Source organism: Salvia splendens, chromosome 22 (genome assembly GCF_004379255.2).
Source record: "Salvia splendens isolate huo1 chromosome 22, SspV2, whole genome shotgun sequence".
In the NCBI taxonomy this organism is placed as follows: domain Eukaryota; kingdom Viridiplantae; phylum Streptophyta; class Magnoliopsida; order Lamiales; family Lamiaceae; genus Salvia; species Salvia splendens.
This window is the reverse complement of record NC_056053.1, coordinates 8,363,170-8,377,401: the sequence shown is the minus strand read 5'-3', so window position 1 is coordinate 8,377,401 and position 14,232 is coordinate 8,363,170. Positions and strand designations below refer to the sequence as shown.

General features: G+C 37.6%; 1 protein-coding gene across 1 annotated transcript; it reads left to right on the top strand.

Annotated features, from left to right (window-relative positions):
- The first annotated feature begins 7,891 nt into the window (after nucleotides 1–7,891).
- On the top strand, nucleotides 7,892–11,201 carry LOC121787195 (G-type lectin S-receptor-like serine/threonine-protein kinase At4g27290). The gene is made up of 7 exons (XM_042185859.1): nucleotides 7,892–9,261; nucleotides 9,330–9,488; nucleotides 9,557–9,696; nucleotides 9,770–9,980; nucleotides 10,052–10,289; nucleotides 10,362–10,512; nucleotides 10,732–11,201. Exons 1-7 carry the CDS (start codon nucleotides 7,914–7,916, stop codon nucleotides 11,035–11,037), a joined length of 2,553 nt encoding a protein of 850 aa, XP_042041793.1. The 5' UTR covers nucleotides 7,892–7,913; the 3' UTR covers nucleotides 11,038–11,201.
- The last annotated feature ends 3,031 nt before the right edge of the window (nucleotides 11,202–14,232 follow it).

Genomic DNA, 14,232 nt, shown 5'->3' with positions numbered 1-14,232 from the left:
AGTTGTGCAAATGTTGCAAGTTCTGAAATGGTGGAAAAGTTGAAATTAACAACGGAAAAACATCCTAATTCATACAAGCTACAATGGCTTAATGAATGTGGAGAAATTTGAGTGACTAAGCGAGTTCTAATTTCGTTTTCAATTGGCAATTATAAAGATGATGTTCTTTGTGATGTTGTGCCAATGCACGTAAGTCACATTCTTTTGGGAGGCCATGGCAGTTTGATCGTAGGGTGATTTATGATGGATTTCACAACCACTACACCTTCAAGCACAACAACAAGTCTATTATGCTTGTCTCATTGACACCTCAACAAGTTCAAGAGGACCAACAGAAATTGTCACAAGCAAGGAGAGCTCGTGAGGTTGAGAGAAAAAAAAAGTGAGGGAATTGAAAAAGAGTCGAGTGAAAAAAAGAGTCGAGAGAAAAGTAAGAATGAGAGAAAAAAATGTGAGGGCATTGAAAAAGAGTCAAGTGAAAAGAGTTCGAATGAAAAAAAAAAAAGAATTTTTATGTGGGAGCAAAAGAAATAAAGAGTGCGATAGTTGAAAAAAGAGTGTTTTCATCTTAGTGTACAAACAGTCTTTGTCTACCACTAACGAATTAACCACTTCTTTGCCAAGTACTTTTGTGTCTCTTTTACAGGAATTCGAAGATATTTTTCCAGTGGAAGAATCAAGTGGATTACCTCCATTAAGAGGTATTGAACACCAAATTGTCCTTGTTCCCGGGGCAGTTCTACCAAACCGACCAGCCTATAGAGCCAATCTCGAAGAGACTAAGGAAATTCAAAGGCAAGTGCAAGAGTTGTTGGACAAAGGAAAAATCCGTGAGAGCATGAGTCCATGTGATGTTCCAGTAATTGTTGTTTCTAAGAAAGATGGATAATGGAGGATGTGCATCGACTGCCGATCAATCAATAAAATCACGGTAAAGTATCGCTATCCTATTCCTAGGCTAGATGATATGCTTGATGAATTGCATGGATCTGTTGTGTTTAGTAAGATCGATTTGAAAAGTGGTTATCATCAAATTCGAATTAGAGAAGGAGACGAATGGAAAACAGCCTTTAAAACAAAATTTGGTCAATATGAGTGGTTAGTAATGCCTTTTGGTTTAACTAATGCACCAAGTACTTTCATGAGATTGATGCACCATGTTTTGAGAAAATTCATTGGAAAATTTGTGGTTGTTTATTTTGATGATATTCTTGTCTATAGCAAAAATGTGGATGAACATCTTAACCATGTGCGTGCAGTTTTGGATACCTTACGAAAAGAATCATTGTACGCAAATATCAAAAAGTGTTCTTTTTGCATGGATAAAGTTATTTTTCTGGGTTTTGTTATAAGTGCTAATGGGATTGAAATGGAAAAGGAGAAGGTGAAAGCTATTTTAGAATGGTCAATTCCTCAAAATGTAGCACAAGTTAGAAGTTTTCATGGTCTTGCAAGTTTTTATAGGAGGTTTGTCAAGGATTTTAGTACAATTGCTGCACCTTTGAATGAAATTGCGAAAAATGATGTTTGTTTTTATTGGGGAGAAAAACAAGAGCATGCTTTTAATCTCCTTAAAGAAAAACTTACAACTGCACCAATTCTTTCTTTACCTAACTTTGATAACATGTTTGAGCTTGAATGTGATGCATCTGGAGTAGGCATAGGAGTTGTTTTGTTGCAGGATGGAAAGCCAATCGCTTTCTTTAGCGAAAAGTTGAAAGGAGCTCAATTGAACTATCCAACGTATGAGAATGAGTTATATGCTTTGGTTAGAGCTTTGGAAACATGCAGCATTACTTGTGGCCTAGAGAGTTTGTAATTCATACGGATCATGAATCTCTCAAGTACTTGAAAGGTCAAGGTAAGCTTAGCAAGAGACATGTTAAGTGGGTGGAATTCATTGAATCATTTCCCTATGTAATCAAATACAAAAAGGGAAAAGAAAACATTGTGGCTGATGCATTGTCTCGGAGGTACATTTTGATCACTACTTTGAGTTCTAAGTTGCTTGGTTTTGAGTTGATTAAGGAAATGTATGATAATGACCCGGACTTTTCTTCTATCTATTTAGTTTGTGAGCATGCTGCATTTGACAAGTTCTATAGGCATGATGGCTATTTGTTTAGAGAAAATAAACTGTGCATTCCTAAAAGTTCTATGCGTGAATTGCTTGTGCGTGAAGCTCATGGTGGTGCTTTAATGGGGCATTTTGGAGTCCATAAGACAATGGATGTTTTGCATGAACATTTCTTTTGGCCTAAAATGCGTGTGAATGTTGAAAGAATTTGTAAAAGATGCATAACTTGCATGCAAGCCAAGTCTAAATCACACCCACATGGTTTGAACAAACCGTTACCAATTCCTAGTGCACCTTGGGAGGATATTTCAATGGACTTTATCATTGGTTTGCCAAGAACAAAAAGAGGTAGAGATTCAGTTTTTGTGGTTGTTGATAGGATTTCAAAAATGGCACATTTTATTCCATGTCACAAAACTGATGATGCATCTCATATTGTTGATTTGTTCTTTAAAGAAATTGTCCGTTTGCATGGTGTTCCTAGATCAATTTTGAGTGATCGAGATGCTAAATTTGTGAGTCATTTTTGGCGTGTGTTGTGGAATAAGTTGAGAACTAAACTCTTGTTTTCTACTACTTGTCATCCACAAACTGATGGACAAACTGAAGTAGTTAATAGGACTTTGTCTCAATTACTACGAACTTTAGTTAAAAAGAACTTAAAAAGTTGGGAGGAATGCTTAACTTTTGCTGAATTTTCTTATAATCGAAGTGTTCATTCTGCTACTAACTTTTCTCCATTTGAAGTTGTGTATGGTTTTAATCCATTGAGTCCACTAGATTTGATTCCAATACCTATTGATGAACGTGCAAGTCTTGATGGAAAAACTAAGGCTGAAGTGGTGAAAAGATTGCATGAAAGGGTAAGACTCAACATTGAAAAGAGGACAGAACAATATGCAAAGCAAGCCAACAAGGGTCGGAAACAAGTCATATTTGAGCCGGGAGATTAAGTTTGGTTGCATATGAGAAAGGAGAGATTTCATTCGAAAAGAAAGTCCAAGTTGCAGCCAAGAGGAGATGGACCATTCCAAGTGATTGCAAAAGTCAATGATAATGATTACAAACTAGACTTACCTGGTGAGTTTAATGTAAGTGCTACTTTCAATGTTTCTGATTTATCTCTTTATGTTGGTGAATTAGATTCGAGGACGAATCCTCTTGAAGAAGAAGGGAACGATGGAGACACACCCAAGTTGATCTACAAGGACAAGAAGATGGATCCATTGATCATTCAAAGTGGGTCAATTACAAGAGCTAGAGCTAAGAAGATAAATGAGTCCATGTTGCTTTTAGTTGCTGAAATAAAAACCCAATTCCAAGACCATTCTACATTGGGCTAAGTGGTGAATATTATTCAAGTTAGTGGGCAGCCCAAGGCATGAAGTTTGGAGGCACTACATATCACATTTTGGAGGCCCAAATTGATGATACATGATGCATTTTCGTCCAAGTTGGAGTAGTCAAAATAAAGGGTCTTTTTTAGTTACATTTTATGTTAAATAAGTGACTTTAGATGTCCTAGAGTTACACCAAAGGTTTAGGAGTTACTTTCTTTTATTATGAGTCATTTTAAGTGTCTTAAGTTGTACTAATGATGTGAGACATTCAAGAGTCCATTCTAGCCTATAAATAGGCTTGTAAGCATGTCATTTGAACACACCATTGATCAATACGAAAATAGACTTTGTCTTGTGAGTTGAATTCTCTTTGTAGAGTTTTTCACTTCTTTGGAACTTATCAAGATACTTTGAGCAAGTTCTTGTGGCGTTCAATCATACCGAGGTTCTTGGCTGATCATATAGCCAACGGGTCGAGGTTTTCCAAGCTCTGGAAATGGATCAAACCAGATTATCAATCAAGGGAGTCCGCTGCCAAACCTTATACGTGGGTTTCTTGGATCAATATATCCAACAGGTATGGACCTACTCGAGATCGATTCTATGACACGTGGTTGGCTGCTGCCATGCTTTACTAATGTGGGTAAGGTCTGGTCTGCTCAAGTCACATAATTAACTGGATCAACTAAACTAGGCATGATAATAACAACACATCGCAAATGGATCAACTTAAGTAGAAAAACAGTAAAGTAATCGGGACCACTGAAAAGCATGTAAACATCATGGATCTAAACATCTAAGCTACCAATTGCGAAAATCATCCAAGAAACATGAGTAAATAACATCATCACCATGAAAATAAACCAAAGCATCATAAAACTAGAAATAAGTGGAGATCCTACGTCGGAGTCGTCAATTCCTCTGCCGAAATAAGTGTGAAGGAGCTTCTAAGATGGAGGCGTCAATTCCACCGTTGAAACTGCCAACACACTGTAAATCTACACTAGAGTCTTGAAAACAAGAAATAAAACGTAATCCCGACGTCGGAGTTGTCAATTCCTCCGTCGAAACCACGGAACTAAGCTAAGAAAGCGGTTAACTATCTAAACTAAGCTAAGATAGCGGTGACATTAAGCGCCTATGAGAGCTTCCTACCTAAACTACGATAGCGTTAAGCGCCGCCTCTTCATTGTGGAAATCTTCTATTTATAGAGCGGCTTCAACTTCAACCCTAAGGCAACTTCTCGTCTGATTTGACCATTTTACCCTTGCAGTAATTTAGGATCTTCATGTGGTGAGCTCCTCTTGATCAACTTAGTCTTCTCATGTCTTCATGTGATGAGATCCTCTTGATCAACTCAGTCATCTTATGTTTTCATGTGGTGAGATCCTCTTGCTAGCTAGCCAGACTCCATTGCTCTGCTTATCTCCAACTGATCAACTTGTCTTCGGTTCTGGCCATTTCTCGCTTCTTTTCCGAGTTGATCAAGTTGGTCATGCACTCTGCCGCTTCAGCACTTTTTCGCACACTATCGCCCCTGTTAGTGTAATAAACTCCTATCATTGAGGCTGCCAGCTCAGTATCATGCTGAGAGAGAGTGTCCACCGTGAGGTTCGGGGCACCGGTCTTGAATTCGATACAAACCTTGTACCCTATTAATTTCCTGATGTAGAACTAACAAAAGATCTGAATTATTTGCAACAAAATTCTTTCAAGCTTCGTTGATTGCTTCAAATGACAAACTCTCGGACCATGAGGTATAGACGCCACTTCTGGACCTCGTCTACTATTGCGTACAGTTCCCTGTGGTAAATGGAAGCAATACGATGTTGTGAGTCTAGTTTCTTGTTGAAGAAACCTATATAGGATGGCCCTTTTAGATCAGTATTGCGCCTACACCCAAGTCCGAAGCGTCTCCAAGTAGAATGTCTTCTTGAAGTCATGGAGTCGCAAAACCGGCGCGGTTGTTATCACATTTTTCATAGACTCAAAAATGTTCGTCTCAACTTGTATCCATTGAAAGTCGTACTTTCTGAGCAAATACGCCAGAGGGGCTGCCAACAACGCGTAGTTGGCGAAATATCTCCTGCAATAGCCCGTGAGGTGTAATAAATCTTTGAATTGCTTTACTTTATGGACTGGCCAATCTGTCATAGCCTTAATCCCCGTCTCGTTTGCTTGGAGAACACCATTTATAATGATCTGGCCTAGGTAATCAATATTGGTCCTACAAAAGGAACTCTTTCCCAACGTCACAAGAAAAGAGTGCGATGCAAGTATGTACAACTTGAGAAAGAAATAGTATTATATGGAATCAAGGTTCCAACTATTCTTATACATGTAATTAATATATATACTCCCTCCGGTCCCCATTAATGACTCATATTTTTTATTTGGCTAGTTCTCAATAAATGTCCTATTTAACTTTTCTTTTTTTGATAGTGGACCATATATTCCACTAACTCATTCTCACTCACATTTTATTACCCCATCTGTCCGTTTAAAAATGAAACGTTTTTATTTTTAGGTTATTTCATTAGAAATGAAACATTTCCTAAAATAGAAACAACATCATTTCTAGTTTTTTTATCTCTCTTACTTTATTTTCTACTCATTAACTCACAAAACAACACTAGATAAAATCTCGTGCTGAAAAGGAAATGTTTCATTTATAATGGGACGGAGTGAGTATAAAACTAATACTCCCCGTCCACGAAAAATAGTCACATTTTGCCATTTTGGGATGTCCACAAAAATAGTCTCATTTCTATAAATAGAAAGTTTCTCTCTCATACTTTATCCATTTTTTCTCCTCTCTCACTTACTTTACCTACTTTTTCTGCATATCTCTCGTACTTCACTTACTTTTTCTCCATATCTCTTTTATTTTACCTACTTTTTTTCATGCTCTGTTACTTTACTTACTTTGTCTCCATATCTCTCTTATTTTACCTACTTTTTCTCATTCTCTCTTACTTTATCAAATTTCTCATTAAAACTTGTGTTGTCCACAAACAGGACTATTTTTAGTGGATGGATGGAGTATATATATGTAGGACTCACATTCGACTAACTTTTTCTATCTACTTTTACTATCAAAATCAAATAATTTCTTTAAAATCCGCACATATTATGAGTTATTTAATAGAGACTGGAAGGAATATCATTCTCCCTCGTACCCGTTTATGTAAAATTGATTATATTGGTTTAATATAACTGCATAAAATTGATTATAGTGGTTTAATTCAACTTGGAGTGGTCATTTTATCAATAAATTTAACAATGTCTACTTCTCAACTCATTTAATTCCTTCCAACAATTTTTAGGTGCAAAGTGCAAACTAAAGTCCGCGTTCTAGAAATCAAATAGTATCAAATCACATCGTAGTCATTAAACCATATCTTTATCCTTACCAAGACCAGTTACAGTTTTTCTTGTTTATTGGCTCTTTTAGTAAACTCTTTCATGGAATTATGTTTTTTAAATCACACTATTTGATACTTTTGATCCTTAGAATAATTATAAACTTTAAATATTATTTTATCAAGAATGAATATCATTTTAACATTATTAGACCCCATCTCCTAACAACCATCATTTGGCTTGCGTTAATTTTTACCTGATGCAGTTATCTGTATTTAAGTTGCTATTAGCAAGATAAATGGATTTAACTATCAAAATTACAATTGAAGTCTGATCAAAATTACTCAATCTGTTTATACTAAGTTTAAAAAAGAAGAAGAAGGTGGATTAGGTTTTGAAGAGGGTCAAAATTTGTAAGCTAATTATCACTTTAGTTTGAAATAGCTGCTATGTGAATACAATAATAAATGCATTATTCTTGCCATCATTCAAGGAGCACGTTGGCGTGGTTGATAATTTGTTTTGAAACAGTATTCATTCCAAGTCTGTCATAAATGTCTTTCTTTCTTCCAAATTATATCCACTATTTTTATAATCCTTGAGTTTGAGTTTCATTTCTTGGCGATACGATTTTTAGAAAATATTAATAATAAAAATTGGTGAAAAATTAGATAAATGTGAGACTATTATTTATAATAAAAATGATCTGAGACTGTTATTTATGGACGGACTAAAATAGAAAAACGTGACTCCTATTCACACACGGGGGAGTAATTAAAAAGGCCAATTTGTAGTCAAAGCTCATCAACCAATTGGACGAACCAAAATAGAAAGATGTGAGTATTTATGGTGGACGAATGTATTTATTCATTGTTAGTTTAAGTAATAAGCGAACATCAAAAGAAAAAATAATATAGTGAGTCAACTCATCCGATGAATGTATTAATCCCCAACTCCCTTCATCCAGATTTATAAATGAGTCATTTTGTTATCGTTGGCGGAAGGGAGTAACAGTGACCAAGTTTTTCTTGACAAAAAATAAACATATATAATTAGCTGCTGATAATGATAGTATTGACAATAACAATTTCACCAATAATTTCAAACGAACACACAATTATCAATTTTCAATATGATATGCAAAATCTCCCATTTCAATAAAAAATTAAAAATCAAATATTGCACCGCAGCCATGGCCGATTTCCGAAACCGAAAGCATTCATCACCATTCTTACTCGTCTATTTCCTGCTAATCCGCTCTCTGTTTTCCACTGCAGCCGACACCATAACCGCCTCCGCCAGAATCAGAGACGGAGAAACGCTCGTTTCTTCAAATGGAGTGTTCCAGCTCGGCTTCTTCAGCCTCAACAATTCCACCAATCGCTACGTCGGAATCTGGTACAGCAACATACCCGTTCCCACTTACGTGTGGGTCGCCAACAGAGAATCACCGCTCACCGGAAAAAACGGCGCGTTAACGGTAATGGCGCCCGGCGCCCTCTCTATCCTTAACGGCACTAACGGCACCGTCTGGTCGTCGACGTTGACTGCTCCATCCCCAATTCCGAATCCAATCGCGCAATTGCTCGACTCCGGGAATCTCATCGTGAAAGATGTAAACGGTGATAGATTCACATGGCAGAGCTTCGATTACCCCTGCGACACGCTGCTGGCCGGAATCCGCCTCGGGTGGAACTACGTCACCGGCGTGGAAACCTACATTTCGTCGTGGCGAAGCGAAGAAGATCCGGCAAAGGGCGAGTACTCGTCGCACGTGGACCCCACGGGGTACCCGCAGATGGTGCTGAAGAAGGGAGACGCGTTCCGGTACAGGATCGGGCCGTGGAACGGGCTCCGGTGGAGCGGGGCCCCCGACACGAGCAACGACCCGACCTACTCCGTGTCGCTGCAGATGACGCGGGACGAGGTGCGCTACACGGAGGGCAGGGTCGGGGACTCTGTTCTGTCGATATCCAGGCTGGACCCGAACGGGGAGGGAGTTCGGTCCACGTGGAACGATCGGACGAATTCGTGGACAAGGTACACGAACGTGCCGGCGGATAACTGCGACAGCTACGGGCTGTGCGGTCCCCACGGCAGCTGCAATGTGGGGACGTCCCCGTCGTGCGGGTGCCTCGACAGGTTCGTGCCGAGGGACCCGGAGAGCTGGGGGCGGACGGACTGGTCGGACGGGTGCTTGAGGAGGATTGCGCTGAGCTGTAATGGGGATAAGTTTTTGAAATACTCCGCCATCAAGCTCCCTGATGCTCGGAACACTACTTATAATGTCGAGAGGAGGAGCCTTGTGGAGTGCCAGGCGGATTGCGCGAGGGACTGTTCGTGTGTGGCGTATACGCAGCTGAATATCAGTGGCGACGGGAGTGGATGCTTGTTCTATCATGGCGAGTTGATCGATATCAGGGTGATGGCTTCGGCCGGCCAGGATCTTTATATCAGGATGGCTGCTTCTGAGCCTGGTGGTAAGTTAGAAGCTTCTGTTATGATGTGATATAGATTAGTTATGATGTTTGGTTTTGTTTGGTTGAAGGTGTGGCGAGCACGAGCGGGAATGGCGGAAATAGAGGGAGGACAAGGACTATAGTTATAGCAAGTGCTACGTCGGTCGTGGTGGTGGTTTTCGTGTGTGTTATCCTCGTTTGTGTCTATGGGCGGAGGAGAAAGAGCGATCCGAGTATGAATGATGAAGGTGTGTATAATTATGTGGTTAAGTTGTGTGGAATTTTTGTGCTTGAATTTAATGATGATGTTGTGCAGTTGTAGGGCTGTTTAGTGCAACAACTCATGTGAAAGAAGCAGAGCTGCCATTCTTCAGCTTGCCTACAATTTTGAAAGCTACTGATAATTTTTCAAACAAGAACAAGCTGGGTGAGGGCGGATTTGGACCTGTCTACAGGGTAAAGACACTTCAATTTCTTAACAATTTCACCTTGTTTGTATGGCATTTCACATTTGCAATATTGTGTGCAGGGCGTGCTGGAAGACGGGCAAGAAATTGCTGTGAAGCGCTTGTCAAAGACGTCGAGGCAAGGAGTGAATGAGCTGAGAAACGAAGTGATGCTGATAGCCAAACTTCAGCATCGTAATCTAGTGAGAACTCTGGGATTTTGCGCTCAAGGAGAGGAGTACATGTTGATCTACGAATACATGCCTAATCATAGCCTCGACTTAACGTTATTTGGTGACACCCTTCTCCCGAACTCTTAATTTAAACTCACTTTGGCTCTCTTCTAATCGTCTGTATTTGGACAGACAAGGAAAAGAGTAGGCTCCTTGACTGGCAAAAGCGCTTCGATATCATCAACGGAATTGCTAAAGGGCTACTCTATCTTCATCAAGATTCGAGGCTGAGAATCATCCACCGCGACCTCAAAGCTAGCAACATATTGCTGGATGCTGATATGATTCCCAAGATATCCGACTTTGGATTAGCTAGGAGCTTCGGAGGGAACCAAACCGAAGCTCAGACGCGCAGAGTTGTTGGGACATAGTAAGAAAATCAATCTCAAACAATCTGATTTTACTAAACATATGTATCCTAACACGAATTACTCTTTCACAGCGGCTACATGTCTCCAGAATACGCTATAGACGGCTTGTTTTCAGTCAAATCCGACATTTTCAGCTTTGGTGTTCTCGTGCTGGAGATCGTTAGCGGCAACAGAAACAGAGGATTCCTCCTTAAAGACCACAACCTCAACCTTCTAGGACATGTAAGAAGTACTCTCACTTCTTTTTCTTTATACTTGTATTCTCAGATATTGACACGGGATTTTAGGAGGAGTTAGGTGGATAATTAGAGAGAAAAAAAGTATTTGAATATTTTAATAAAGAGAGAAGAGAGAGGGATTTATTTCCAATTATAGAAAATGTACATCTTGAATGGGACGGGGGAGTACTTTATAATCTGAATCAACTTGAACTATGTGCAGGCATGGAGGCTTTACACGGAAGATAGTTCGAGGAAGCTACTCGATCCTTGTCTGGATGAGGCCTTCGACTTGGGACAAGTGGAACGTGCGATCCACGTGGGGCTGCTGTGCGTGCAGAATAGCCCAGACGACAGGCCAAGCATGTCGTCTGTGGTGTTCATGCTGGGGAATGACGTGGCGCTGCCGCAGGCGAAGCAGCCGGGTTTCTTCACGGAGAGAGACATATCGATTGATCACAGCTCTAGCAGCTCTAATCCCACAGCTTCTTATAATGAGCTTACAATCACTTGGACACAAGGTAGATAGAAATCAAAGTAATTAAAATTGAATAGAGAGAAAGAGAAAGAGATGTGTGTAGAAATACTGCCATTTATTTGAAATTTTGATGCCAAAAACCTTGAAGAATGATGAACAACTTCATAACTCTACTGAATACATTTATTTGAAATTTTGATGCCAAAGAAAGCAGTATTTGATCCTATAATATCAAACAAATAAGGTTGTAAAGTAATACAATTTCATAGTTTATTTACGCACTAGAAAATTATTGGATAGATTCATAAAATTAAAAATTACTGGCCAAATTCAGAAAATTAAATCTAATTAATACTCCATCTGTACCCCAAATATTGTCCCACTTTGACCTGACACTGATTTTAAGAAATATAATGAAAAGTGAGTTGAAAAAATTAGTGGAACATGAGTCCTACTTTTATATATTAGTTTTATAATGAATTGTGAGTAGGAATGAGTTAGTGAAATATGAGGTTCACTACAAAAAATAGTAAAAAGTGATATGAGAAAATTTTTGTGGGATGAACGAAAATAAAAAATGAGACAAACTTTCAGGGACGGAGGAAATACATGGGAAGTTAGAAAGTTGCACCTAAAAAAATTAATACGACCAATACAAGATTATTGGATAGATTCAGAAAATTAAAAATTAGTGGCCAAATTCAGAAAATTAAATGTAATTAATACATGGGAAGCTAGAAAGTTGCACCTAAAAAAATTAATACGACCAATACAAGATTATTGGATAGATTCAGAAAATTAAAAATTAGTGGCCAAAATTAAATGTAATTAATACATGGGAAGCTAGAAAGTTGCACCTAAAAAAACTAAAACGACCAATACAAGGTGGAATTGAAAATCTTAATAGGAGTAATTAAGGAGAATCTAGCGAAAGTAACTTATATTTTATTAGCACTTTAAAAACATGAACTAATTTTTAAATCCGTCCCTTAAAATTATGATAAATGAGCTAACTAATAAGCTAATTATTAGTTTTGTTAATAATTTAATCTCAAAATTTTGTCTCTTACTTTCTTTGTGAGAAACAAAACATCTTCGCACTATGAAACACTCCTTCATTCACACTTCACATCTAGGCAATAGAGGCGCTCCTTCCTTAAAAGTTCTTTGCCATGAATTTTATATTGCGCTCAAAAAAAAAAAATAACTTGCTTGACTTTGCCATGGTTAATAATTGCTAGTATAACTAGACGTTGTCATTGTGGGAAGACCCTCTATTATTTTATTTCATCATATAGAAGATCTTAAAAGCGAAAGAGCATTTTCAATTATGTAGAAATTATAAACTGTAGTAAAGCAACCAAGTTTTATCACGTCAGAAATTTAATACTCCTATCAACAATTTGTGATCATCTTAGAAACAACTTTACTTACTACTCATACATTAACATAATAATAAAATTAAGTTTTTTCCATAGTTAAATTATTTAATCGTATCTAATAGAAAATTTTGGTAAATTTATTAATATTTTACAGATAATAAAGTAATTTAAACTGGAATACTACAGTTTTTACAAGTCATCAAATTAATAACATCCCTGTAAACTATAATCTTTAAAGTAAATTAGTAATTAGTTTTTCAATATACTATTGAAATTACAATAGTATTTTTCAATATACTAGTATTAGATTGACAAAATAAATTTAAATGTATGGAGTAGTATGTAATATGAACTACTAAAAAGTAAATTGGTTTAGTAATAATGTAAACTATGCTTAGTATTAATAAAAGTCATTGATAAATATAGCACATCTCGAAAATTAATTTGACAAAGTATTTTATTTGTAGTAGAGTCAATATTTAAGAGTGATATATATTCAAAAAGTTGGGCTTGACAAAGTATTTTATTTAAGTGCATCAAATATTTTTAAGAGTTATTGTGTATACATATTCAAAAAGTTATGCTTGAGCAGTTGCCCTAAAGTCAAGGAGGAAGACCAACTGCACTCCTCCCTCTGTCGAAAATAGTCTCTTTTTTCTATTTTACGATATCCGGAAAACATAGTCTCATTTCTAAAAATGAAATTTTTTTCTTTCATACTTTACCCACTTTTTTATCCTTTCTTCCATACTTTACTTACTTTTTATTCATATCTCTCTTACTTTACCTACTTTTTCTCATTCTCTCTTACTTTATCAATTTCTCATTAAGGCCCATTGGCCCCCTAGCCCCATCGTAGCTCTGCCTTGCCTGCAACAATGGAGGTCGAATCGGAGCTGTTGTGGGGGTCAATGACTGCTTAAAATCCCTACTCCGGTGGTACTGATGGCATGAGGGAGTGTTGGTCGACCCTCTCTCCCATCCCAAATCCGTCAATGTTTATGTCATAGTGATATCACAACATGGTAACTGTAGCTAATGATGAATTGAAGATATGTTGTGTTTTGTTATAATTTTTATGGTTAGTATACATTGGATTGGTTTTCTTGTTTAGTCCCGAGGAATCGCGAGATATATGAACAAATCATTCTTTTTTTTCGTGCGTCCGGCGAAATTAGTCTCATACTAAATTTGAAAAGTTACTACAATTTATTATTTGTATTTTATATTTATGTGCTATTTTATTTATACTTTATCTTTCTGTGGACTATTTTACTCATGTTATATTTTTTTTCCCATACTACTATAACTATAATACTTTTTAATATCGTGGATTAACAAAGTTACTACTCTTACGTTTCTTACCATTTATAATACTAGTACTACTATTTAATTTAAATGAAATGTTTTGCTTCAGTTCATTGTGTATTGTTAACATGCATATCGATACATAGGATTGTATTAACAAAGATCAAAACAATCTTAAGTGTTTTCAAGATAAGGTAATTATTCAGTTGTTCGTTTCATTCGAATGAAATGTATTGCTATTGTTCATTGTGAATTGTCAAATTCCATAGTTCATTGGAGAGCAATATAGTTGGAGACATAGGAATTCTTTTATGCTCTAAGAGCATCCACAATAGCGCCTAGCGCACCGCCTAGCCGAGCGCCGGCGCTAAGCGGTGCGCTAGGCGGTTCCGCGGCGCTAGGCGGTGCGCTAGGCGATCCGATAGGCGCTATTGCAGCGTCCGGATCGCCTAGCGTACCGCCTAGCGCGAATTTTTAATTTTTTTTTTGTTTCCGAAACACTATATATACGCGACTTGCCCGTCATTTTCATTCGCACCACTTGCATTAACGAGTG